Source organism: Protomyctophum parallelum (genome assembly GCF_964188405.1).
Source record: "Protomyctophum parallelum genome assembly, chromosome: 11".
In the NCBI taxonomy this organism is placed as follows: Eukaryota; Metazoa; Chordata; class Actinopteri; order Myctophiformes; family Myctophidae; genus Protomyctophum; species Protomyctophum parallelum.
In genome coordinates, this window is record NC_139707.1 from 51,099,359 (window position 1) to 51,125,858 (window position 26,500).

Here is a 26,500-nt window from a genome sequence, read left to right on the forward strand (position 1 = left end):
CCTTTCCCAACACTGCATGTATAAATATGTATTTACCCTCTGGAAAACTATGACGTATTAACGCATGTATAAATATGTATTTACCCTCTGGAAAACTATGACGTATTAATGCATGTATAAATATGTATTTACCCTCTGGAAAACGATGACGTATTAATGCATGTATAAATATGTATTTACCCTCTGAAAACGATGACGTATTAATGCATGTATAAATATGTATTTATCCTCTGGAAAACTATGACGTATTAATGCATGTATAAATATGTATTTACCCTCTGGAAAACAATGACGTATTAATGCATGTATAAATATGTATTTATCCTCTGGAAAACTATGACGTATTAATGCATGTATAAATATGTATTACCCTCTGGAAAACTATGACGTATTTAATGCATGTATAAATATGTATTTACCCTCTGGAAAACTATGACGTATTAATGCATGTATAAATATGTATTTACCCTCTGGGAAACTATGACGTATTAATGCATGTATAAATATGTATTTACCCTCAGGAAAACTATGACGTATTAATGCATGTATAAATATGTATTACCCTCTGGAAAACTATGACGTATTACGCATGTATAAATATGTATTTACCCTCTGGAAAACTATGACGTATTAATGCATGTATAAATATGTATTTACCCTCTGGAAAACGATGACGTATTAATGCATGTATAAATATGTATTTACCCTCTGGAAAACGATGACGTATTAATGCATGTATAAATATGTATTTATCCTCTGGAAAACTATGACGTATTAATGCATGTATAAATATGTATTTACCCTCTGGAAAACAATGACGTATTAATGCATGTATAAATATGTATTTATCCTCTGGAAAACTATGACGTATTAATGCATGTATAAATATGTATTTACCCTCTGGAAAACTATGACGTATTAATGCATGTATAAATATGTATTTACCCTCTGGAAAACTATGACGTATTAATGCATGTATAAATATGTATTTACCCTCTGGGAAACTATGACGTATTAATGCATGTATAAATATGCATTTACCCTCAGGAAAACTATGACGTATTAATGCATGTATAAATATGTATTACCCTCTGGAAAACTATGACGTATTAATGCATGTATAAATATGTATTTACCCTCTGGAAAACTATGACGTATTAATGCATGTATAAATATGTATTTATCCTCTGGAAAACTATGACGTATTAATGCATGTATAAATATGTATTTACCCTCAGGAAAACTATGACATATTAATGCATGTATAAATATGTAATTATTAGGGGTGCACCGATGTGGAAATTCTTGGCCGATATCGACCATCGGGTGAAAGACAAGTTTTATTTATTTTATTAGGTATTTATTTACCTTGTGAGTCTGGTAAACTATGATGTATTGATGTATAAATCTGTATTTATTTACCTTGTGAGTCTGGTAAACTATGACGGCGTTCTCCGACATGGTTTCAACCACGTTGAAGTTTTCTATGGTGGCTAAAAAGACAACACTTTAAGTTAGACACAGTTTTCTATAACACTTAATGTAACATAAATATTCTATTTAAATGTTCTATCTCTATGTATGTGATGTATCACCATGTGTTGTTAGTTCTATCAGAATGGGTTAATCAGACCAGTGTGTGTCCAGTGGAAACCTCGTATGAATCTGATCTCAGGTCAGAATGGGTTAAGAGAGGCTGATAAAATGACTACATTGTGCATTATTATATAAAATGATGTGAAGAAGACGTACTCTCCCAGTCCATCCTGACCGACGTGTCCCAGAAGTAGTGACACACCTCGTGTCCCGTCACGCCTTTCACCGCATGGGTGGCTTTGAGAGGGTCCAACACGATGCCGTTCTCCTCCACCTCTCTCCTGTACACCTAAAGAATATTATAATATTTATATTACTGTACCTGGAATAACAGAATATTATTATAATATTATTTATAATATGACTGTACATGGGTGGCTTTGAGAGCCTAACAGAATATTATTATAATATGACTGTACATGGAATAACAGAATATTATAATATGACTGTACCTGGAATAACAGATTATAATATGACTGTACCTGGAATAACAGAATATTATAATATGACTGTACATGGAATAACAGAATATTATAATATGACTGTACCTGGAATAACAGAATATTATAATATGACTGTACCTGGAATAACAGAATATTATAATATGACTGTACCTGGAATAACATAATATTATAATATGACTGTACCTGGAATAACAGAATATTATAATATGACTGTACCTGGAATAACAGAATATTATAATATGACTGTACCTGGAATAACATAATATTATAATATGACTGTACCTGGAATAACAATATTATAATATGACTGTACCTGGAATAACAGAATATTACAATATTACTGTACCTGGAATAACAGAATATTATAATATTACTATACCTGGAATAACATAATATTATAATATGACTGTACCTGGAATAACAGAATATTATAATATGACTGTACCTGGAATAACAGAATATTATAATATGACTGTACCTGGAATAACAGAATATTATAATATTACTGTACCTGGAATAACAGAATATTATAATATTACTGTACCTGGAATAACAGAATATTATAATATGACTGTACCTGGAATAACAGAATATTATAATATTACTGTACCTGGAATAACAGAATATTATAATATTACTGTACCTGGAATAACAGAATATTATAATATGACTGTACCTGGAATAACAGAATATTATAATATGACTGTACCTGGAATAACAGAATATTACAATATTACTGTACCTGGAATAACAGAATATTATAATATTACTATACCTGGAATAACAGAATATTATAATATTACTGTACCTGGAATAACAATATTATAATATTACTGTACCTGGAATAACAGAATATTACAATATTACTGTACCTGGAATAACAGAATATTATAATATTACTATACCTGGAATAACATAATATTATAATATGACTGTACCTGGAATAACAGAATATTATAATATGACTGTACCTGGAATAACAGAATATTATAATATTACTGTACCTTGAATAACAGAATATTAATATTACTGTACCTGGAATAACAGAATATTATAATATTACTGTACCTGGAATAACAGAATATTATAATATTACTGTACCTGGAATAACAGAATATTATAATATGACTGTACCTGGAATAACAGAATATTATAATATTACTGTACCTGGAATAACAGAATATTATAATATGACTGTACCTGGAATAACAGAATATTATAATATGACTACATGGGGGAATAACCGCGACGAGAGATGAATTCTCCGTTGTGTTCTCTGAATGTGGACGACTGACTGACAGACTGGGTGACTACACTGTAACTGTAACTGTGTGTGTGGTGGTGTTTTAGCGCCCTCTGGTGGACGATTACCATCATCTCTCCCTCCTCTATCACCAGCTGTGTGTGTGTGTGTGTGTGTGTGTGTGTGTGTGTGCGCGCGTGCATTCTGTGTTTGGCGCCCCCCGGTGGTCGGTACCTTCATCTCTCCCTCCTCTATCACCAGCTGCCAGTTGGCGTCTCCGCCCACATCCTGGAGGGAGGTGTCATGTGACTCTGAACCATCTCCTCTACCTGAGAGAGAGAGAGAGAGAGAGAGAGAGAGAGAGAGAGAGAGAGAGAGAGAGAGAGAGAGAGAGAGAGAGAGAGATTACTCAGTGTGCAATATGACACGAGAGGCTGTTCTTTATTGTCATTATTGCACGCGTGGCACCGCAGGCGTGCATTAATGACCATGAAGGACACTCCTGACGTCTTGAGTGTAATATTGCAATTGTACAACAGTTACCCTTAAAACTAAGATAATCACTGCCTTGCATGGTTTCCGCCGCCATCAGTGTATGAATGGGTGAATTTATGCACAATCTATGTAAAGCGCCAAGAAACTAGCTAGCTCACACACACACACACACAGACAGTACCTGAGCGCTGAATCTGTGAACGTCATCTGAGGCACTGACTAGTTCAACAGAGGACAGAGAGGTCGAGAGACTATGAGTCTGAACACAGAGAGAGAGAGAGAGAGAGAGAGAGAGAGAGAGAGAGAGAGAGAGAGAGAGAGAGAGAAGAGAGAGAGAGAGAGAGAGAGAGAGAGAGAGAGAGAGAGAGAGAGAGAGAGAGAGAGGCAGAGAGAGACAGAGAGAGAGAGAGAGACAGAGAGAGACAGAGAGAGACAGAGAGACACACACACAGAGATGGAGAGAGGAAGAACAAGGGAGGAAAAAAGGAGAGAAAAAGAGGAAGTAAGAAATGAAAGAGTTCAGGACAGACACAGAAAGCCTCATTGGCCGCTGCAGTGCAATGCAGCGACCTCGTTGGCCGCTGCAGTGCAATGCAGCGACCTCATTGGCCGCTGCAGTGCGTATTTACCGTGGCAGAGAACCTGTGCGTGGCGATGGAAGAGTAAACGTCTCCAGAAGGAACCGACGACAGGCGAGGAGTCCTCACCTTCTCCGACTGACACTGAGGAACAATAACACATGTTACCATGGTTACCTCAGTAACCTCACTGTTACCATGGTTACCACACTGACTGACACTAGAGAATTAAATATACATGGTCATTATCTTCTCTGACTGACACTAGACAACAACAACAACAACTAGAAGTGCACTCTGTGGCGTGCCTACCTACGCATTGCACACTAGTAGGGATGCCGCCGATTAATGATTTTTCCGATTAATCATCGTAGTCTCCGAAATCGAATAATTAATTAATAGTTAAAATATAGTCTAATAAGTAAGGCTGCATGATATATCGAACATGTACCTTCATCAGAGTGGAGAATATAAGTATAAATCAAGTTGAGCTTCTCTGCCCCTCTCTCTAACAGACACAGTTAAAGGGTAAGACCACTTTTTTGAGGTTTGGTTGTGTAGTTACTTTGCCATGATGCAACTCCAAATGTGGACAAGAAATAAAAAATAACTGCTCCAGTGATTAGAAATTGATAATTCAAAATATGCTCCTCATTGACTTACATTGTAGCTAAAACAGCTCTCAAAGTCACTCTTTTAGTACGTAAACAAACACAAACAATGTTGATTCAGACAATATAGAGCATCACCAAAACTCATGTGGTTTTATTTTTTCATAAAAATGTTATCTTCCTGTTGATTTGTCCATTTTATTGGGAAGACTGGATCCGTGGATCCGCATCCAGATCTTCAAATAGTAAAATCAACAGGAATCTAACAGTTTTATGAAAAAATAAAACCACATGAGTTTTGGTGATGCTCTATATTGTCTGAATCAACTTTGTTTGTGTTTGTTTACGTACTAAAAGAGTAACTTTGAGAGCTGTTTTAGCTACAATGTAAGTCAATGAGGAGCATATTTTGAATTATCAATTTGAATCACTGGAGCAGTATTTTTTTTATTTCTTGTCCACATTTGGAGTTGCATCATGGCAAAGTAACTACACAACCCAAACCTCAAAAAAAGTGGTCTTACCCTTTAACGATCGCTTGTTAAGTGCCTGCCAGACAGCCAATCAGATGAAATGAAGGCAGGTGTAGAGTAGAGTGTAGACTAGTGAACTGAACATGTTCTCTTTATATCAAGTACTTCATACCAGCCCCTTATGAAACAACATGTTCTCTTCATATCAAGTACTTCATACCAGCCCCTTATGAAACAACATGTTCTCTTCATATCAAGTACTTCATACCAGCCCCTTATGAAACAACATGTTCTCTTTATATCAAGTACTTCATACCAGCCCCTTATGAAACTACATGTTCTCTTTATATCAAGTACTTCATACCAGCCCCTTATGAAACATGTTCTCTTTATATCAAGTACTTCATACCAGCCCCTTATGAAACTACTTCTCCCCAAATCCAAATGGATTTCATTTTCCATCCTGAATGGCACTGAGAAGATCTCCACAAAGGTTTACTCATCAAAACTGATTATAAAACTGTAACCATCAAAGCATGCACTCAACATATAATGGTTATGTGACCATGGCATGTGCATAATATATATATACATGTATGTATATATATATATATTTTTTTTTTTTCTCTTTTTCTTTGGGGGGGGTGGGTTTGATTAATCAATTATTAATCGGCAGAGCTGTCGACTATTCAATTTGGCTGATGGTCAATTTGTGGCATCCCTACACACTAGTACACCATGAATAAACCTACCCGTTGCACACTAGTACACCATGAATAAACCTACCCGTTGCACACTAAGTACACCATGAATGGTCTACTAGTGTGCGTGCAGAGCGCCACTACGTCGGCCGCTACGTCGGCCGCTACGTCGGCCGCTACGTCGGCCGCTACGAACTTTCCAAATCCCAGCCTCTCTGTATTAATAGTGATGTCATAGTGATGTCATGGTGAGGTCATACCTGCTCCTCTATCTTGTCCTGGCGGTCCAGAGCGGCCTCCACTGCGTCAAAGAACTCATCCTCGTTGATCAGGCTGTTGGGACCCTCCTGGAGAGACAGACAGGTAGGAGAGACAGACAGACAGACAGGTAGGAGAGACAGACAGGTAGGAGAGAGACAGACAGGTATTAGAGAGACAGACAGGTAGGAGAGACAGACAGGTAGGAGAGAGAGAGACAGGTAGGGAGAGACAGACAGGTAGGGAGAGAGACAGGTAGGGAGAGAGAGAGGTAGGGAGAGAGAGACAGACATGTAGGAGAGACAGACAGGTAGGAGAGAGACACAGGTAGGGAGACAGGTAGGGAGAGAGACAGACAGGTAGGATAGACAGACAGGCCCCAGACCGTTGATAAACAACAGAATGAGACCCAGACCGTTGATAAACGGGACCCCAGGGACCCCCCCCCCCCCCGCTCAGGGACCCCCCCCCTCCCCTCAGTAACCCCCCCCCCCTCCCCTCAGTAACCTCCCCCCCCCCCCCCCCCCCCCCCGAGGGACTCCCCCCCCCCCCCTCACCTCGTAGTCAGGTCCTCCGTACTGAGACTTCTTCTTCATGTCATTCAGAGCCGACTTGTAGGAATCCTCCACCCTGCGACGCTTCTCTAGTTCCTACACGCGCACACGCACGCACACACACACACACACACACACACACACACACACAGACGCACGCACACACACGCACGCACGCACACACACGCACGCATTATTAGACTTGTGAGCAGGGGTTATCTTTATACGTGTGCGAATATGTACGGTATACAGACAGATGACGTGCACGTGCGTGTGTGCGTGCACACCAGAACACGCGTGTGTGTGTGTGCGTGTCCTCCTGGGTCCATGAGCCCAGTTAACCCATTCTGACCTGAGATCAGATTCTATAAATGTCAGTCGTTCTTTGATTTTTCAAAAAAATAGCAGACCTACAAGCTCGGAGCGCACCACTCGGTGGCGCGCTATGAGCTTGTAGATCTGCTATTTTTCAATAGCTAAAGCATAACATGATGCCAACACCAAAATAAGTTCCCGTTCAGAATGGGTTAAAACAGTCTTATTGCGTCTTTTTTTCGTTAAAATGTCTTTTTTCTGCAAAACTTTCTGCTTTGCAGAAATAACTGTTCCAAAATAAAAGCCTCCTCACGGGTATTGTTTTCGTCGACTAAAACTAAGACGAAAAATGTTCGTCGACTACCTATTTTCACTGACGTAAACTACATGGAAACTAAGCTATGGTGACTAAAGCTAAGACTAAATATACCGACAATTTCGTCAACACATAAAAACTAGACTAAAATGTTAGGAAGGGACTAGTGGACAAGAGATCCAGTATAAGTCATTTTAGAAATTAGTTGCATGCTGAAAATAGCAGATCTACAAGTCAGTGTTGTTTTTGGCAGCAAATTTCTATTTTAGTTTTAGTCATTTAGTCTCTTGAATAGTTTTCACTTAGTTTTAGTCACATTTTAGTCACCTGGAATGTTCTAGTGTTTAGTCTAGTTTTAGTCGACTAAATGTCATACGATTTTAGTCGACTAAATCTACAGTTGATTTAGTCGACTAAAATGTGTTTTGACAGGCCTTGATGTCGTTGTAATGACAAATGACAAAATAGCAGATATACAATCTGCGTTGTGAGATTGTATACCTGCTATTTTCAGCATGCAACCCAGCATAAAACTGGATCTCTTCTCCACTAGTCCCTTCCTAACATTTTAGTCTAGTTTTTATTTGTTGACGAAATTGTCAGTATATTTAGTCTTAGTTTTAGTCATCATAGATTCGTTTTTATTTAGTTTTAGTCAGTGAAAAAAGGTAGTCGACGGACATTTTTCGTCTTAGTTTTAGTCGACGAAAACAACACTGCTTCTCACCATAAAAACAGGAAAAGCCCTTCTCACCATAAAAAAACAGGCCATTAAAAAGACTATTGGCACTTACAATAATTGGAAAGTTTGAATTGAGAGGGAGTGAAGATAGATTCTACCAGACATGGCAACCCTTCATTGAATATTCCAATAGGTGCACGCTAACCCGTCCTACACACAATAGATGGCACAATAGAAAATTCTTTATTTTATTTTTTCTCATAAAAAAAAAAAAAAAGAATGTCTGTAATTCACTGAACCCTCTAAGACCCAGCGTTGCTTTTTAGCAACAATTTTATTTAATTTAATTATTATTTTTTTCTTTTTTTCTGTTCTTTTTTCACCTAAACGTCATCAGTGATGTTCATTGCAATGCCATTTCAATGCCATTGGTCATGATATTAGCATATAAATACCCCCCCACAGAGGCTGAAATTCACACAAATTAAAAATGTCTGGACATTTTTTAACCTATGACTTTTGACCTTTACCCTAATAAAAGTAGGTAAAATAATTGTAATATATGTTTTTTTGTGATCATTAGAATGTCTAGAACATGTTTTATTCATTATTGTGAAAGATATCCCCAAAATGTAAATTATTAATTTATTATATTATTATATAATTATTATAATTCTCTACTGGTCTACTGGTACATCAAGCTGGTCTGCTGGTACAAAAAGCTGCCTCACGGCACGCTATATGCGGACACTAGGACCTGACCTGACCCTCTGGCTATACTTCCCAACGCTGGGGGTCAGGGGTCAAAGGTCAGGGCATTGGGGATATACTGTAGTACACATACATACAGTACAGTGGAATTAATTGTCATTGCAATTTCCACAGTTGGCTTGGTAAATGTGTGTGTGTGCGCGTGTGTGTGTGTGTGTGTGTGTGTGTGTGTGTGTGTGTGTGTGTGTGTGTGTGTGTGTGTGTGTGCGCACGCTTATGTGTATGTGTGCGCGCGAGTGTGTGTGTGTGTGTGTGTGTGTGTGCGTGGCTGGGTTTAATGGTGTTTACAACTGTCTAGTCTGAAGGAACAGTGGGTTCTCTTCATGAGGACAGAGCAGTCAGCTAGACAGACAGACATGAGGACAGAGCAGTCAGACAGACAGACAGACATGAGGACAGAGCAGTCAGACAGACAGACAGACATGAGGACAGAGCAGTCAGCTAGACAGACATGGTTCATGGTTCATAGTCATAACAGCATCTTAACCCCTTTTAACCCATTCTGACCTGAGATCAGATTCATACGAGGTTTCCACTGGACACACACTGGTCTGATGAACCCATTCTGACCTGAGATCAGATTCTAAAAATGTCAGTCGTTCTTCGAATTTTCAAAAATAGCAGACCTACAAGCTCGTACCTCTACGAGCTTGTAGGTCTGCTATTTTTTGAAAGAATCGTGAAAATGTGGCACAAACCTTTGAATATATATTCTTTCAGAGCGAATGTTTTTAAACTCAAATCTTTTGCTTCTGGGTATTTTCTTAATTATGATTTATTGTGTCATATTTTATATGTTTACATCTTATTACTATGTTAATCAGACCAGTGTGTGTCCTGTGGAAACCGTATGAATCTGATCTCAGGTCAGAATGGGTTAAAAAATACCTTGTAAATCTTCTTGTATATTGGAGCACAGGACTGCCAGTGATGTCATATCAATATTTGCGTGTGTATTAATTCCACTATCAGCTGTCAGTCACCCATGACTCCAGATTGTCCAGAGTACCAAAAGGGAAATAAGGACAACAGGACAACAACTTTGCCTTTAAAGATGAGGATAAACATACTCTCTCTCCCAAGAGATAGAGGGCTGTATTTTATATATACATATATATATATATATATATATATATATATATATATATATATAGCATCACCAAAACTCATGTGGTTTTATTTTTTCATAAAAATCTTCCTGTTGATTTGTCCATTTTTATTGGGATAGAAAACCCGGACTGGATCCGTGGATCCGGATCCAGATCTTCAAATAGTAAAATCAACAGGAATCTAACATTTTTATGAAAAGATAAAACCACATGAGTTTTGGTGATGCTCTATATTGTCTGAATCAACATTGTTTGTGTTTGTTTACGTACTAAAAGAGTGACTTTGAGAGCTGTTTTATAGCTACAATGTAAGTCAATGAGGAGCATATTTTGAATTATCAATTTCTAATCACTGGAGCAGTAATGTTTTTATTTCTTGTCCACATTTGGAGTTGCATCATGGCAAAGTAACTACACAACCCAAACCTCAAAAAAAAGTGGTCTTACCCTTTAAGTTCCAGGTCTTATTCCCTATAACTTGAGTAAACTAAAGACCTGGAGGCGTGGATCAATGCCATTTGGCTATTCTGATTGGCCAAAGAGCATTGATCACGCCTCCAGGTCTTTAGTTTACTCAAGTTATAGGGAATAAGACCTGGTACTTAAGACACGCAAAATACAGCCCAAAGAGTTCATCAACAGAATCCTAATCACGGAACCCATTCTGACCTGAGATCAGATTCATACGAGGTTTCCACCGGACACACACTGGTCTGATTAACCCATTCTGACCTGAGATCAGATTCTAAAAATGTCAGTCGTTCTTCGATAATAAAAATAAATAGCAGACCTACAAGCTCGTAGCGCGCCACCGAGTGGCGCGCTATGAGCTTGTAGATCTGCTATTTTTCAATAGCTAAAGCATAACATGATGCTAACACCAAAATGGGTTCCCGTTCAGAATGGATTAAAGTAAAAAACAGGATTCAGGCGTTCGGACGCCCACGACAGCTTGATGACACCTTGCTTACTCTGATACGACCTTTGACCCTTTCAACCTATTGAAATGACTTGTGACGGCTGAATTCTGAATCTATGACGTGTTTTTTCAGTATATAATATGTTTGTGAAAAATTACGTGACTTTTCATTCAGAGCACTTATAGGAGAATTCTCTCTCCGCTATTCTTCACATTTTGTACACGCTCTGGATCTGAAGAAAAACTAAGCAAACTTAAGAAATACTTTAACACCATTCTGAACGGGAACCCATTTTGGTGTTAGCATCATGTCATGCTTTAGCTATTTAAAAATAGCAGATCTACAAGCTCATAGCGCGCCACCGAGTGGCGCGCTACGAGCTTGTAGGTCTGCTATTTTTTTCAAACGGTCAGGATTTAAGACATTTTTTTAATCTGATCTCAGGTCAGAATGCGTTAATCAGACCCAGTGTGTGTCCAGTGGAAACCTCGTATGAATCTGATCTCAGGTCAGAACTTGTGTCAAAATCCTTTCAGGTCTTTTGCACTACTCTAAGTTTCACTAGAGTTCCTACTTTTGGTAGGTTGAGGTTGAGGTATATCTGGTCTTTTATGGCTATTTTTAATAGCAGTGTTGTTTTTGGCAGCTAATTTCTATTTTAGTTTAGTCATAGTCTTTGGACTGAAACTTAATTTAGTTTTAGTCACATTTTAGTCACCTGGAATGTCTTAGTGTTAGTCTAGTTTTAGTCGACTAAAGGTCATAAGATTTTAGTCGACTAAATCTACAGGTGATTTAGTCGACTAAAATGTATTCTGGCGGGTCTTGATGCCGTCGTAATGACTGTTTTTACACTTGCTGCGACGCGACGCGTTGTGAGCTTTTAGATCAGCTATTTTCAGCATGCAACCAAGTGTAAAATTTACTTATAGTGGATCTCTTGTCCACTAGTCCCTTCCTGACATTTTAGTCAAGTTTTTATTTGTTGACGAAATTGTTAGTATATTTAGTCTTAGTTTTAGTCATCGTAGCTTAGTTTTCATTTAGTTTCCATTTGTTTTCGTCAGTGAAAATAGGTAGTCGACGAACATTTTTCGTCTTAGTTTTAGTCGACGAAAACAACACTGTTTAATAGCCTCACTCAGACTTCTTATCCGTCAGGGGGGGGGGGGGGGGGTGGGGGTCCCTGGAACAACATATTTTCAGATGGGGGGTCGGCGGCCAAATACAGATAATTCTGGGGGTCCTTGATTGACAGTTGACATGAAATAGGTTCACCGTTAGAATCACTGATGCACAGAGACATAGCGTTTTCAGAAAACGGTCAGGATTCAGAACAGTGTTGTTTTTGTCGACTAAAGCTAAGACGAAAAATGTTCGTCGACTACCTTTTTTCACTGACGAAAACTAAATGGAAACTAAATTAAAACTAAGCTATGATGACTAAAACTAAGACTAAATATATCGACAATTTCGTCATGAAATAAAAACGAGACTAAAATATTAGGAGGGGACTAGTGGACAAGAGATCCAGTATAAGTCATTTTACACTTGGTTGCAAGCTGAAAATAGCCGATCTACAAGCTCACAACGCGTCGCAGCGCGACGCGTTGTGAGCTTGTAGATCGGCTATTTTCAGCAAGTATAAAATCTGCCATTACGATGGCATCAAGGCCCGCCAAAACACATTTTAGTCGACTAAATCACCTGTAGATTTAGTCGACTAAAACTAGACTAACACTAATACATTCCAGGTGACTAAAATGTGACTAAAACTAAGTGAAAACTATTCAAGAGACTATGACTAAAACTAAAATAGAAATTTGCTGCCAAAAACAACACTGGTTCAGAATACATTTTGTAGAATCGTCCTCGGGGTCTAAATGGGTTTTAATGTGAATATCACAGTGATATCGGAGGTTTTATTATGAATATTATTATTAGTAGTAGTAGTAGTGTTATTATGATGCTGGTCTTATTGTTCTCAGAGGGATCCAGCTCAGGCTGTGTTTGAGGTATTATCAGTAGTAGATTCGGCACAAACGAGGGACTAAATCATTTTCGCTCCAACGCCACCAAAAATGTGGAACGCCCCCTACCAACAGTCATTAAGACATGTGAATCCCTTGACTCCTTCAAAACCGCTCTCAAAGGGCACCTACGGACGGCTGCAATTAGAAACTGACCCCTGTAAAATCTTCTTTTCCCTTTTTACCTCCTTTATGATGAATTCCTGTTCTGTTCTTTAACTACATAGAAGTGTCTATTTGTACGTCTCTAAATGTTTTGATGAATTGAACATGGTGGACGCTCTTGTAAACAAGTATAATAATGCTTAATCGGGTCGTCCACTCACAGTTAACAGTCTTTGTATTGAGTTTGTGCTTGAAATGTATACTGTAATTCTGCAAACTGTTAATAAATAAATCAATCAACAATTATCTTACTGTCCTCAGAGGGATCCAGCTCTGGGTGAGGTATTATCAGTAGTATTAGTAGTAATATTATTAGTAGTATCATCTTACTGTTCTCAGAGGGATCCAGCTCTGTCCGTTCAGACTGTGTTTAAGGTCTGCTCTGCACTGGAGAGACGGTTTCCAGAGGTTCCACCATGAAGCCGTCCGGCTCGACATCCTGACAGCCAACGCAACACAACGCAACGCAACGCGACGGGCGCGATAATAAACCCTACGCCGTGAAATCCTCGATGTGTTCCGCCCCCGGTCGGGTCACCAACCTAACCAGCGAACTGACCCTGACGTCAACACCGGCAGCAGCGTGTTCGAACTGACCCTAGTGACCCAAAATCTGACCCCAACTCTGACCCGAGTCTGACCCTAACGCTGGCCCTGACGCTGGCAGCAACGTGTTCCAACACCGAGCGCTCTCTAGTAATCATCCAGTAGTTTAGTATCCTGACAGCACAGTGTCCCGACTAGCATGCTAACTAACTGACTAACTAGTAACTAACTGACCAACTAAACTGACTAACTACCAAACTAACCCACCCTTAAGCCTTAAACCGCTCACTAAGCCGGCTAGCAGGAACTAAATAGTGTCGTCCGAGCTCTAAATGGTGTTTCCTTATAATGCCATTTCATACACAATTACACAGACACACATAAACACACACACACACACAGCCTAGCTTTACTCTGCGCTGGTAACCAACTGCAGCCATGTGAGAGCGCACACGCAAACACACACACAAACACACACACACACATGCGCGCATACACACACACACAGAGGGAGAGAGCAGGTGGTTCCAGGAGCAAGTCTTACTCAACTGAAACGTCTTCCCTGTTTTTTTCTATTCTCTGGCTTTAGGGTTGGGCCGCGCGTGCACGCACACACACACGCACACGCACACACACACACACACACACACACACACACACACACACACACAGAACTGGTTTTACAACATCAGCTGAGCAGAGGCGGGGAGGAATAGGCGTGTGTGTGTTTGTGTGTGTCTGTGTGTGTCTGTTGGTGTGCATGTGTGTGTGCGTGTGTGTGTGTGTGTGTGTGTGTGTGTATGTTTTCCACGAGGCCATGGCACCAGGCATTCCTCTACAGTGTGAACCAGGGTTGCCAGAATTTGCGAGAGAAATAAGCGACTACACTATTTTAGAAACAAGACCAAATAAACTACTACACTTTAGAAACAAGACCAAATAAACAACTACACTTTAGAAACAAGACCAAATAAACAACTACACTTTAGAAACAAGACCAAATAAACTACTACACTTTAGAAACAAGACCAAATAAACAACTACACTTTAGAAACAAGACCAAATAAACAACTACACTTTAGAAACAAGACCAAATAAACAACTACACTTTAGAAACAAGACCACATAAACAACTACACTTTAGAAACAAGACCAAATAAACAACTACACTTTAGAAACAAGACCAATAAACCGCAACCCGGAATTACCAATATTTACAAGCAACTTCATAGAGAACTTTACAGGAATAAAAGAGCCCAAAATCGCTCATTATAAGCAGACATGGCAACACTGGTCTGAACTCTACACGTGGAAGTTGGAGTTCCACTCATTGTGACGTCAGCACAGGGAGAACTGTGGGACTTGTAGTTCATGTGGGAGTTGTAGTTTATTCCACTCGCTGTGATGGTTGGAATGGCTTAGTGTTGACGACAGAGTACAGCATCTTGCAATAGGTCTGGACTACAATACCCAGATACCCATGTACCTGTCTAAATACTTCACTAAGATACCCATGTACCTGTCTAAATATTTCACTAAGATACCCATGTACCTGTCTAAATACTTCACTAAGATACCCATGTACCTGGCTAAATACTTCACTAAGATACCCATGTACCTGTCTAAATACTTCACTAAGATACCCATGTACCTGTCTAAATACTTCACTAAGATACCCATGTACCTGTCTAAATACTTCACTAAGATACCCATGTAACTGTCTAAATACTTCACTAAGATACCCATGTACCTGTCTAAATACTTCACTAAGATACCCATGTACCTGTCTAAATACTTCACTAAGATACCCATGTACCTGTCTAAATACTTCACTAAGATACCCATGTAACTGTCTAAATACTTCACTAAGATACCCATGTACCTGTCTAAATACTTCACTAAGATACCCATGTACCTGTCTAAATATTTCACTAAGATACCCATGTACCTGTCTAAATACTTCACTAAGATACCCATGTACCTGGCTAAATACTTCACTAAGATACCCATGTACCTGTCTAAATACTTCACTAAGATACCCATGTACCTGTCTAAATACTTCACTAAGATACCCATGTACCTGTCTAAATACTTCACTAAGATACCCATGTAACTGTCTAAATACTTCACTAAGATACCCATGTACCTGTCTAAATACTTCACTAAGATACCCATGTACCTGTCTAAATACTCCATTAAGATACCCATGTACTGTCTAAATACTTCACTAATATGCCCATGTACCTGTCTAAATACTTCACTAAGATACCCATGTACCTGTCTAAATACTTCACTGATACCCATGTACCTGTCTAAATACTTCACTAAGACACCCATGTACCTGTCTAAATACTTCACTAAGATACCCATGTACCTGTCTAAATACTTCACTAAGATGCCCATGTACGTGTCTAAATACTTCACTAAGATACCCATGTACCTGTCTAAATAGTTCACTAAGATACTCATGTACCTGTCTAAATAGTTCACTAAGATACCCATGTACCTGTCTAAATACTTCACTAAGATACCCATGTACCTGGCTAAATACTTCACTAAGATACCCATGTACCTGTCTAAATACTTCACTAAGATACCCATGTACCTGTCTAAATACTTCACTAAGATACCCATGTACCTGTCTAAATACTTCACTTAAATACCCATGTACCTGTCTAAACACTTCACTAAGATACCCATGTACCTGTCTAAATACTTCACTAAGATACCCATGTAACTGTCTAAATACTTCACTAAGATACCCATGTACCTGTCTAAATACTCCATTAAGATACCCATGTACTGTCTAAATACTCCATTAAGATACCCATGTACTGTCTAAATACTTCACTAAGATACCCATGTAACTGTCTAAATACTTCACTAAGATACCCATGTACCTGTCTAAATACTTCACTGAGATACCCATGTACCTGTCTAAATACTTCACTAAGATACCCATGTACCTGTCTAAATACTTCACTAAGATGCCCATGTACGTGTCTAAATACTTCACTAAGATACCCATGTACCTGTCTAAATAGTTCACTAAGATACTCATGTACCTGTCTAAATAGTTCACTAAGATACCCATGTACCTGTCTAAATACTTCACTAAGATATGTACCTGTCTAAATACTTCACTAAGATACCCATGTACCTGTCTAAATACTTCACTAAGATACCCATGCACCTGTCTAAATACTTCACTAAGATATGTACCTGTCTAAATACTTCAATAAGATACCCATGTACCTGTCTAAATACTTCACTAAAATACCCATGTACCTGTCTAAATACTTCACTGAGATACCCATGTACCTGTCTAAATACTTCACTAAGATACCCATGTACCTGTCTAAATACTTCACTAAGATACCCATGTACCTGTCTAAATACTTCACTAAGATACCCATGTACCTGTCTAAATACTTCACTAAGATATGTACCTGTCTAAATACTTCAATAAGATACCCATGTACCTGTCTAAATACTTCACTAAGATACCCATGTACCTGTCTAAATACTTCACTAAGATACCCATGTACCTGTCTAAATACTTCACTAAGATACCCATGTACCTGTCTAAATACTCCATTAAGATACCCATGTACTGTCTAAATACTTCACTAAGATACCCATGTACCTGTCTAAATACTTCACTAAGATACCCATGTACCTGTCTAAATACTTCACTGAGATACCCATGTACCTGTCTAAATACTTCACTAAGATACCCATGTAACTGTCTAAATAGTTCACTAAGATACTCATGTACCTGTCTAAATAGTTCACTAAGATACCCATGTACCTGTCTAAATACTTCACTAAGATACCCATGTACCTGTCTAAATACTTCACTAAGATACCCATGTACCTGTCTAAATACTTCACTAAGATACCCATGTACCGGTCTAAATACTTCACTAACATACCCATGTACCTGTCTAAATACTTCACTAAGATATGTACCTGTCTAAATACTTCACTAAGATACCCATGTACCTGTCTAAATACTTCACTAAGATACCCATGTACCTGTCTAAATACTTCACTAAGATATGTACCTGTCTAAATACTTCAATAAGATACCCATGTACCTGTCTAAATACTTCACTAAGATACCCATGTACCTGTCTAAATACTTCACTAAGATACCCATGTACCTGTCTAAATACTTCACTAAGATACCCATGTACCTGTCTAGATACTTCACTAAGATACCCATGTACCTGTCTAAATACTTCACTAAGATACCCATGTACCTGTCTAAATACTTCACTAAGATGCCCATGTACGTGTCTAAATACTTCACTAAGATACCCATGTACCTGTCTAAATACTTCACTAAGATACTCATGTACCTGTCTAAATAGTTCACTAAGATACCCATGTACCTGTCTAAATACTTCACTAAGATACCCATTCACCTGTCTAAATACTTCACTAAGATACCCATGTACCTGTCTAAATACTTCACTAAGATACCCATGTACCTGTCTAAATACTTCACTAAGATACCCATGTACCTGTCTAAATACTTCACTAAGATACCCATGTACCTGTCTAAATACTTCACTAAGATACCCATGTACCTGTCTAAATACTTCACTAAGATACCCATGTACCTGTCTAAATACTTCACTAAGATACCCATGTACCTGTCTAAATACTTCACTGAGATACCCATGTACCTGTCTAAATACTTCACTAAGATACCCATGTACCCGTCTAAATACTTCACTAAGATACCCATGTACCTGTCTAAATACTTCACTAAGATGCCCATGTACGTGTCTAAATACTTCACTAAGATATGCATGTACCTGTCTAAATAGTTCACTAAGATACCCATGTACCTGTCTAAATACTTCACTAATATACCCATGTACCTGTCTAAATACTTCACTAAGATACCCATGTACCTGTCTAAATACTTCACTAAGATACCCATGTACCCGTCTAAATACTTCACTAAGATACCCATGTACCTGTCTAAATACTTCACTAAGATATGTACCTGTCTAAATACTTCACTAAGATACCCATGTACCTGTCTAAATACTTCACTAAGATACCCATGTACCTGTCTAAATACTTCACTAAGATATGTACCTGTCTAAATACTTCAATAAGATACCCATGTACCTGTCTAAATACTTCACTAAGATACCCATGTGCCTGTCTAAATACTTCACTAAGATACCCATGTACCTGTCTAAATACTTCACTAAGATACCCATGTACCTGTCTAAATACTTCACTAAGATACCCATGTACCTGTCTAAATACTTCACTAAGATACCCATGTACCTGTCTAAATACTTCACTAAGATACCCATGTACCTGTCCAAATACTTCACTAAGATACCCATGTACCTGTCTAAATACTTCACTAAGATACCCATGTACCTGTCTAGATACTTCACTAAGATACCCATGTACCTGTCTAAATAATTCACTAAGATACCCATTTACCCGTCTAAATACTTCACTAAGATACCCATGTACCTGTCTAAATACTTCACTAAGATATGTACCTGTCTAAATACTTCACTAAGATACCCATGTACCTGTCTAAATACTTCACTAAGATACCCATGTTCCTGTCTAAATACTTCACTAAGATATGTACCTGTCTAAATACTTCAATAAGATACCCATGTACCTGTCCAAATACTTCACTAAGATACCCATGTACCTGTCTAAATACTTCACTAAGATACCCATGTACCTGTCTAGATACTTCACTAAGATACCCATGTACCTGTCTAAATAATTCACTAAGATATGTACCTGTCTAAATACTTCACTAAGATACCCATGTACCTGTCTAAATACTTCACTAAGATACCCATGTTCCTGTCTAAATACTTCACTAAGATATGTACCTGTCTAAATACTTCAATAAGATACCCATGTACCCGTCTAAATAATTCACTAAGATACCCATGTACCTGTCTAAATACTTCACTAAGATACCCATGTACCTGTCTAAATACTTCACTAAGATACCCATGTACCTGTCTAAATACTTCACTAAGATACCCATGTACCTGTCTAAATACTTCACTAAGATACCCATGTACCTGTCTAAATACTTCACTAAGATACCCATGTACCTGTCTAAATACTTCACTAAGATACCCATGTACCTGTCTAAATACTTCACTAAGATACCCATGTACCTGTCTAAATACTTCACTAAGCTACCCATGTACCTGTCTAAATACTTCACTAAGATACCCATGTACCTGTCTAAATACTTCATTAAGATACCCATGTACCTGTCTAAATACTTCACTAAGATACCCATGTACCTGTCTAAATACTTCACTAAGATACCCATGTACCTGTCTAAATACTTCATTAAGATACCCATGTACCTGTCTAAATACTTCACTAAGATACCCATGTACCTGTCTAAATACTTCACTAAGATACCCATGTACCTGTCTAAATACTTCACTAAGATACCCATGTACCTGTCTAAATACTTCACTAAGATACCCATGTACCTGTCTAAATACTTCACTAAGATACCCATGTACCTGTCTAAATACTTCATTAAGATACCCATGTACCTGTCTAAATACTTCACTAAGATACCCATGTACCTGTCTAAATACTTCATTAAGATACCCATGTACCTGTCTAAATACTTCACTAAGATACCCATGTACCTGTCTAAATACTTCATTAAGATACCCATGTACCTGTCTAAATACTTCACTAAGATACCCATGTACCTGTCTAAATACTCCATTAAGATACCCATGTACCTGTCTAAATACTTCACTAAGATACCCATGTACCTGTCTAAATACTTCACTAAGATACCCATGTACCTGTCTAAATACTTCACTAAGATACCCATGTACCTGTCTAAATACTTCATTAAGATACCCATGTACCTGTCTAAATACTTCACTAAGATACCCATGTACCTGTCTAAATACTCCATTAAGATACCCATGTACCTGTCTAAATACTTCACTAAGATACCCATGTACCTGTCTAAATACTTCACTAAGATACCAAGAAACAAAGCTTTTTCAGAAAACTGTCAGCATTTATTATTAGACATTGTGTAGAAGGTGTTCTCAGGTGTAAAATGGGTTAATGTGTGACTGTACTTCTGTGAGGTTAATATTTATGACTCATGACTATCCAGTCTGTAATCTTTAAGATTAAGAAGGTTTGGGTTGAGACGCGTTTGGAGCTGATTGTTGCTTTTTACAAGGAAGACACGTGCTTTCTGCCCACGACTGGAGTTACTGCCAGCCAGCTTATTGCACAAGGTGTGTGTGTGTGTGTGTGTGTGTGTGTGTGTGTGTGTGTGTGTGTGTGTGTGTGTATGTGTGTGTGTGTGTGTGTGTGCGCGTGCATTTGTGTGCGTGTTGATTTAGTCGACTAAAAACTAAGACGAAAAATGTTCGTCGACTACCTTTTTCCAGTGACGAAAACAAAAAGGAAACTTAAATGAAAACTAGGCCATGGTGACTAAAACTAAGACGACAATTTCGTCAACAGATAAAAACTAGACAAAAATGTTCCAAAGAGATCCAGTACAAGTCATTTTACACTTGGTTGCATGCTGAAAATAGAATGTGAGCTTGTAGATCGGCTATTTTCAGCTAGTGTAAAAACAGTCCTTACGACGGCATCAGTGCCCACCAAAACACATTTCAGTCGACTAAATCAACTGTAGATTTAGTCGACTAAAAACTCATGACATTCAGTCGACTAAAACTAGACTAAACACTAGAACATTCCAGGCGACTAAAATGTGACTAAAACTAAGTGGAAACTATTCAAGAGACTAATGACTAAAACTAAAATAGAAATTTGCTGCCAAAAACAACACTGGTGTGTGTGCGTGCTCTGTACTCTGTGCTCTGTGCGCGTGCTCTGTGCGTGTGCTCTGTGTGTGTGTGTGTGTGTGTGTGCGTGCGTGCGTACCTTGTCCAGCCTCCTCTGCCAGCTGTCCTCCCGTTTCACCATGATGTCGATGCAGTGGCTCAGAGTGGACAGGATGCCGGCCGTCGTCGCCTTGAACGTGATCGCCTCGCCTTTGAAGTCGATGCCGTTCGCCGCGCACCGAGGGCCGGCCGGCGCGCACACTGTGACACGCACACACACACACGCACGCACACACACACACACACGCACGCAAGCGCGCACATATGCGCAGAGCACGCACATATGCGCAGAGAATACTTTATTGGCAGTTAAAAAAAATGACATCCATTTAGAACACACCGTGTGAAATCATTCCCAAATGCATTTCTTCCTAATAGACTTTTCACAAAGCATTTATTTAACCCATTCTGACCTGAGATCAGATTCATACGAGGTTTCCACTGGACACACACTGGTCTGATTAACCCATTCTGACCTGAGATCAGATTCATACGAGGTTTCCACTGGACACATACTGGTCTGATTAACCCATTCTGACCTGAGATCAGATTCATACGAGGTTTCCACTGGACACACACTGGTCTGATTAACCCATTCTGACCTGAGATCAGATTCTAAAAAAATGTCAGTCGTTCTTCGATTTTTTTCAAAAATAGCAGACCTACAAGCTCGTAGCGCGCCACTCGGTGGCACGCTATGAGCTTGTAGATCTGCTATTTTTCAATAGCTAAAGCATGACATGATGCTAACACCAAAATGGGTGCCCGCCCAGAATGGGTTAAAGACCTTATAAGCGTCGTATACGAAGCCAACTCGAGTTGTTGTGACAAATCATGACAACAAACACAATATTTTGGACCAAAAACAAATAATTACAAAGAAGAAAAACAAGAATAACCCGACGTTTTCTTCTTCTTTCTAAATTATTTGTTCGGCCCGAAATATTGTGTATTTGTACGAGGCTTAAAAGGTCTCATTTCCTGGGCCCTGGTAGGGGGGAGGGGCTGGGCCCTGGTAGGGGGGAGGGACTGGGCCCTGGTAGGGGGGAGGGGCTGGGCCCTGGTAGGGGGGGGGGCTGGGCCCTGGTAGGGGGGAGGGGCTGGGCCCTGGTAGGGGGGAGGGGCTGGGCCCTGGTAGGGGGAGGGACTGGACCCTGGTAGGGGGGGACTGGGCCCTGGTAGGGGGGAGGGACTGGGCCCTGGTAGGGGGGAGGGACTGGGCCCTGGTAGGGGGAGGGACTGGGCCCTGGTAGGGGGGGACTGGGCCCTGGTAGGGGGGAGGGGCTGGGCCCTGGTAGGGGGAGGGACTGGGCCCTGGTAGGGGGCGGGACTGGGCCCTGGTAGGGGGAGGGACTGGGCCCTGGTAGGGGGAGGGACTGGGCCCTGGTAGGGGGAGGGACTGGGCCCTGGTAGGGGGCGGGACTGGGCCCTGGTAGGGGGAGGGACTGGGCCCTGGTAGGGGGCGGGACTGGGCCCTGGTAGGGGGAGGGACTGGGCCCTGGTAGGGGGAGGGACTGGGCCCTGGTAGGGGGAGGGACTGGGCCCTGGTAGGGGGAGGGGGGACTGGGCCCTGGTAGGGGGAGGGACTGCAACGCTATATACACAAAAAAGCAGAAGCTTGCTTCCATTGTGGTCTACGCACGGATTCACACACACACACACACACACACACACACACACACACACACACACACACACACACACACACACACACACACACACACACACACACACACACACACACACACACACACACACACACACACACACACACACACACACACACACCGTTGTTGTTGTGAAGACAGTCTGCTGCTCCGTCAGGACGGGTGGACGAAGCCAGGAAGTCCTCCTCATCCTCCTCCGCCACTAGGGGGAGACACCACAGGAACGCACATGGAGTTTAACACTGAGACCGCTTTTGTTAGTAGTAGCAGTAGCAGTAGCAGTGGCAGCGGCAGCGGCAGCGGTAGCGGTAGCGGCAGCAGTGGCAGTGGCAGCAGCAGGGTAGCGGTAGCAGTAGCAGCGGCAGCGGCAGTGGTAGCAGCGGCAGCGGTAGCAGTAGCAGTAGCAGTAGCAGTAGCAGTAGCAGTAGCAGTAGCAGTAGCAGTAGCAGTAGCAGTAGCAGCAGTAGTATTAGTAGGAGCCATTATGATGGTGCTATATTATTGGTTAGGGTTGGCATATTATTTTTGAACACTTGGTGGCGGGCTTTAGATTTGACAGCACTGGGTGTGTATTTTAGAGGGTCACTCAGGTGCACTAATCAGATCACATAGGACACAGGAGGGGATGGTGGGAGCACACCGTTTCTGACCAGCAGAACAGAGACACATTTCTACAATAACATCACTGGTATGTTCATGTTTTTATAATAACATCACTGGTATGTTCATGTTTCTACAATAACATCACTGGTATGTTCATGTTTCTACAATAACATCACTGGTATGTTCATGTTCATGATTTCAACTGCTCACTTCAGCTCAATAAAGACACCAGAACTGGATTCAAGACTGGACATCCATCTGTTATGTTTCTGTTAATACTCTGCGTAGGATCACTCCCAGCACCTGTGACGTAATGTGCAAATATATATATATTGGAAGGTGAAAGATTGCCGTTACAGTTATCACATTGTTTGCTACAGTTTTCTATTTTCTCAGGCTTGGTGGTGCTGAGCGATTAACATTGGACTTTTGAACTTTTTCGGGGCCCACAGCGAGGGGCCTCTTATAGCGAGAATCACACTGCATAAATCAAAAGAAAGCCTAACTTGTCCACTTCAATTTAAAAATCATGATTTTACCATTCTGGAGATATTGACCGTTTTCTAACACCTGCTTTTGCCTGCACGCTGCTCGCTTGAAAAAACAGCAGAGATATGGAAGGTTGAAGTTGACAGACATTGACAGAAAGATATAAAAATGAACACAAATAATATCATATACTGTACATACTACACACTGAATGAAATCCCTGAATGTCTACTTTTAGGAGGAAAATAAATACACATTGATCCCATGTATAGTTTGTCAGTAATTGGCTATTGAATGCAGCTTGCGCCCACCAGAGAGAACATTGCACTGCTCACTTCACAGGGGTGTGATTTTAATTATTATTACAGTATTAGTTTTTTTCTTATGAAAGCAGAGAGTCTTCTGTTTCATACGGTATATAGTATGTACATGTCGCTATAGGCCTTATTTTGTGAATAATAGTTCTTCAGGTCCATGCCTTCTCTGAAGTTCTCTCTGAAAAAGAGAATTTTAGACAAGGCATGGACCTGAACAACTAAATATTCACAAAATAAGGCCTATAGCGACATGTACATACTATATACCATATGAAACAGAAGATTCTGCTTTCATAAGAAAAAAACTAATACTGTAATAATAATAAAAATCACACCCCTGTGAAGTGAGCAGTGCAATGTTGCACTGCTCACTTCACAACATTGCACTGCTCACTTCACAGGGGTGTGATTTTTATTATTATTACAGTATTAGTTTTTATCTTATGAAAGCAGAGAGTCTTCTGTTTCATACGGTATATAGTATGTACATGTCGCTATAGGCCTTATTTTGTGAATAATAGTTGTTCAGGTCCATGCCTTCTCTGGGCATGGACCTGAACAACTGCATTCAATAGCCTACTGACAAACTGTACATGGGATCAATATGTATTTGTTTTCCTCCTAAAAGTAGACATTTAGGGCTTTCATTCAGTGTGTAGTATGTATATGATAATAATTTATTTATGTTTATTTTTATATCTGCCTGTCAATCTCTGTGACTTTAAACCTTTATAACTCGCTATGATGATAACTTCATGATGATGATTATGCGCACATATCTGATCATTGTCTCAATGGCAGTAACAGCTGGGGGCAACAAAAGTCTTGATCAGTACTGTAGGCTACCTTCCACCGATAGTTTCAGAACGATAGTATAACGGTGAGACGCGTTACTGGATCGGTGAGTTTAGTTGGTTGACATGTCTGGACACGTTTGGGCAAAGAAGCACGTATAGGAGAGATCAGCGATGGAAAAGAGCTTCATCCACGGCAGATAAGTAAGCCTGGGACCGAGGCTCAGGCTACATCCAAGGTATCAAAAGAGACGCTAAGCCCGGCTGTGATATAGAAAAAATGACTAACAACTCGATGGCTTCCGCAGTTTAGGATGAGACATGTGTATTCGTTATACATTACAAACGGGTCGATGACGTCCCAGACGCCTTCATTGCGGTCTTATCACTGCAATTATAATGAATAAAAAGGCTACAATCACACAACGGATAGCGATGGCTGCATTGGCTGGTGAAGACGCGATGGCGATGTCCAACAAAAGACATGTAAAGCAGCCAGTTAGTTGATCATGGCGGTCCCTCGATAATGTCATTCGTTTCGCGTATCTGTCCATGACTCCGTGTGTGTGTTGAAAACGTTATGAAATGCCGATCGTTGCAGATTATTCTTGGTTTATATACGGGCAGAGGGCAAATCGACACGGCTGCGTTATATCTTTTTCCGAGAATGAGAGAGGACGAGGTGCAAGGCAGTTGGAGGCACAGTGGCAGTGGCTGAGTGGGGGGGGGAACTGAAACTGCAATGCGAGACGAAGAGACTCCCCCTACAATGCTGCCTCGGGAGAAACCATGTAGAAACAGGAGGGGAGGGGAATCGAGTGTATTCACACACACTAGAGCATGGGTACGTCCATTTTAGATCCCCTGGCATCTGCGTTGGT

General features: G+C 40.1%; 1 protein-coding gene across 1 annotated transcript in view; it reads right to left on the bottom strand.

Annotated features, from left to right (window-relative positions):
* LOC310867409 (ceramide transfer protein-like) overlaps positions 1 to 26,500 on the bottom strand; it is a 47,982-nt gene that overhangs the window by 5,350 nt on the left and 16,132 nt on the right. Inside the window, 10 exon segments of the mRNA XM_083777489.1 lie at positions 1,423 to 1,493; positions 1,753 to 1,885; positions 3,538 to 3,602; positions 3,605 to 3,632; positions 3,980 to 4,057; positions 4,428 to 4,520; positions 6,422 to 6,508; positions 6,977 to 7,069; positions 21,790 to 21,950; positions 23,538 to 23,618. Coding sequence (XP_083633615.1) covers positions 1,423 to 1,493; positions 1,753 to 1,885; positions 3,538 to 3,602; positions 3,605 to 3,632; positions 3,980 to 4,057; positions 4,428 to 4,520; positions 6,422 to 6,508; positions 6,977 to 7,069; positions 21,790 to 21,950; positions 23,538 to 23,618 — 890 coding nt within the window.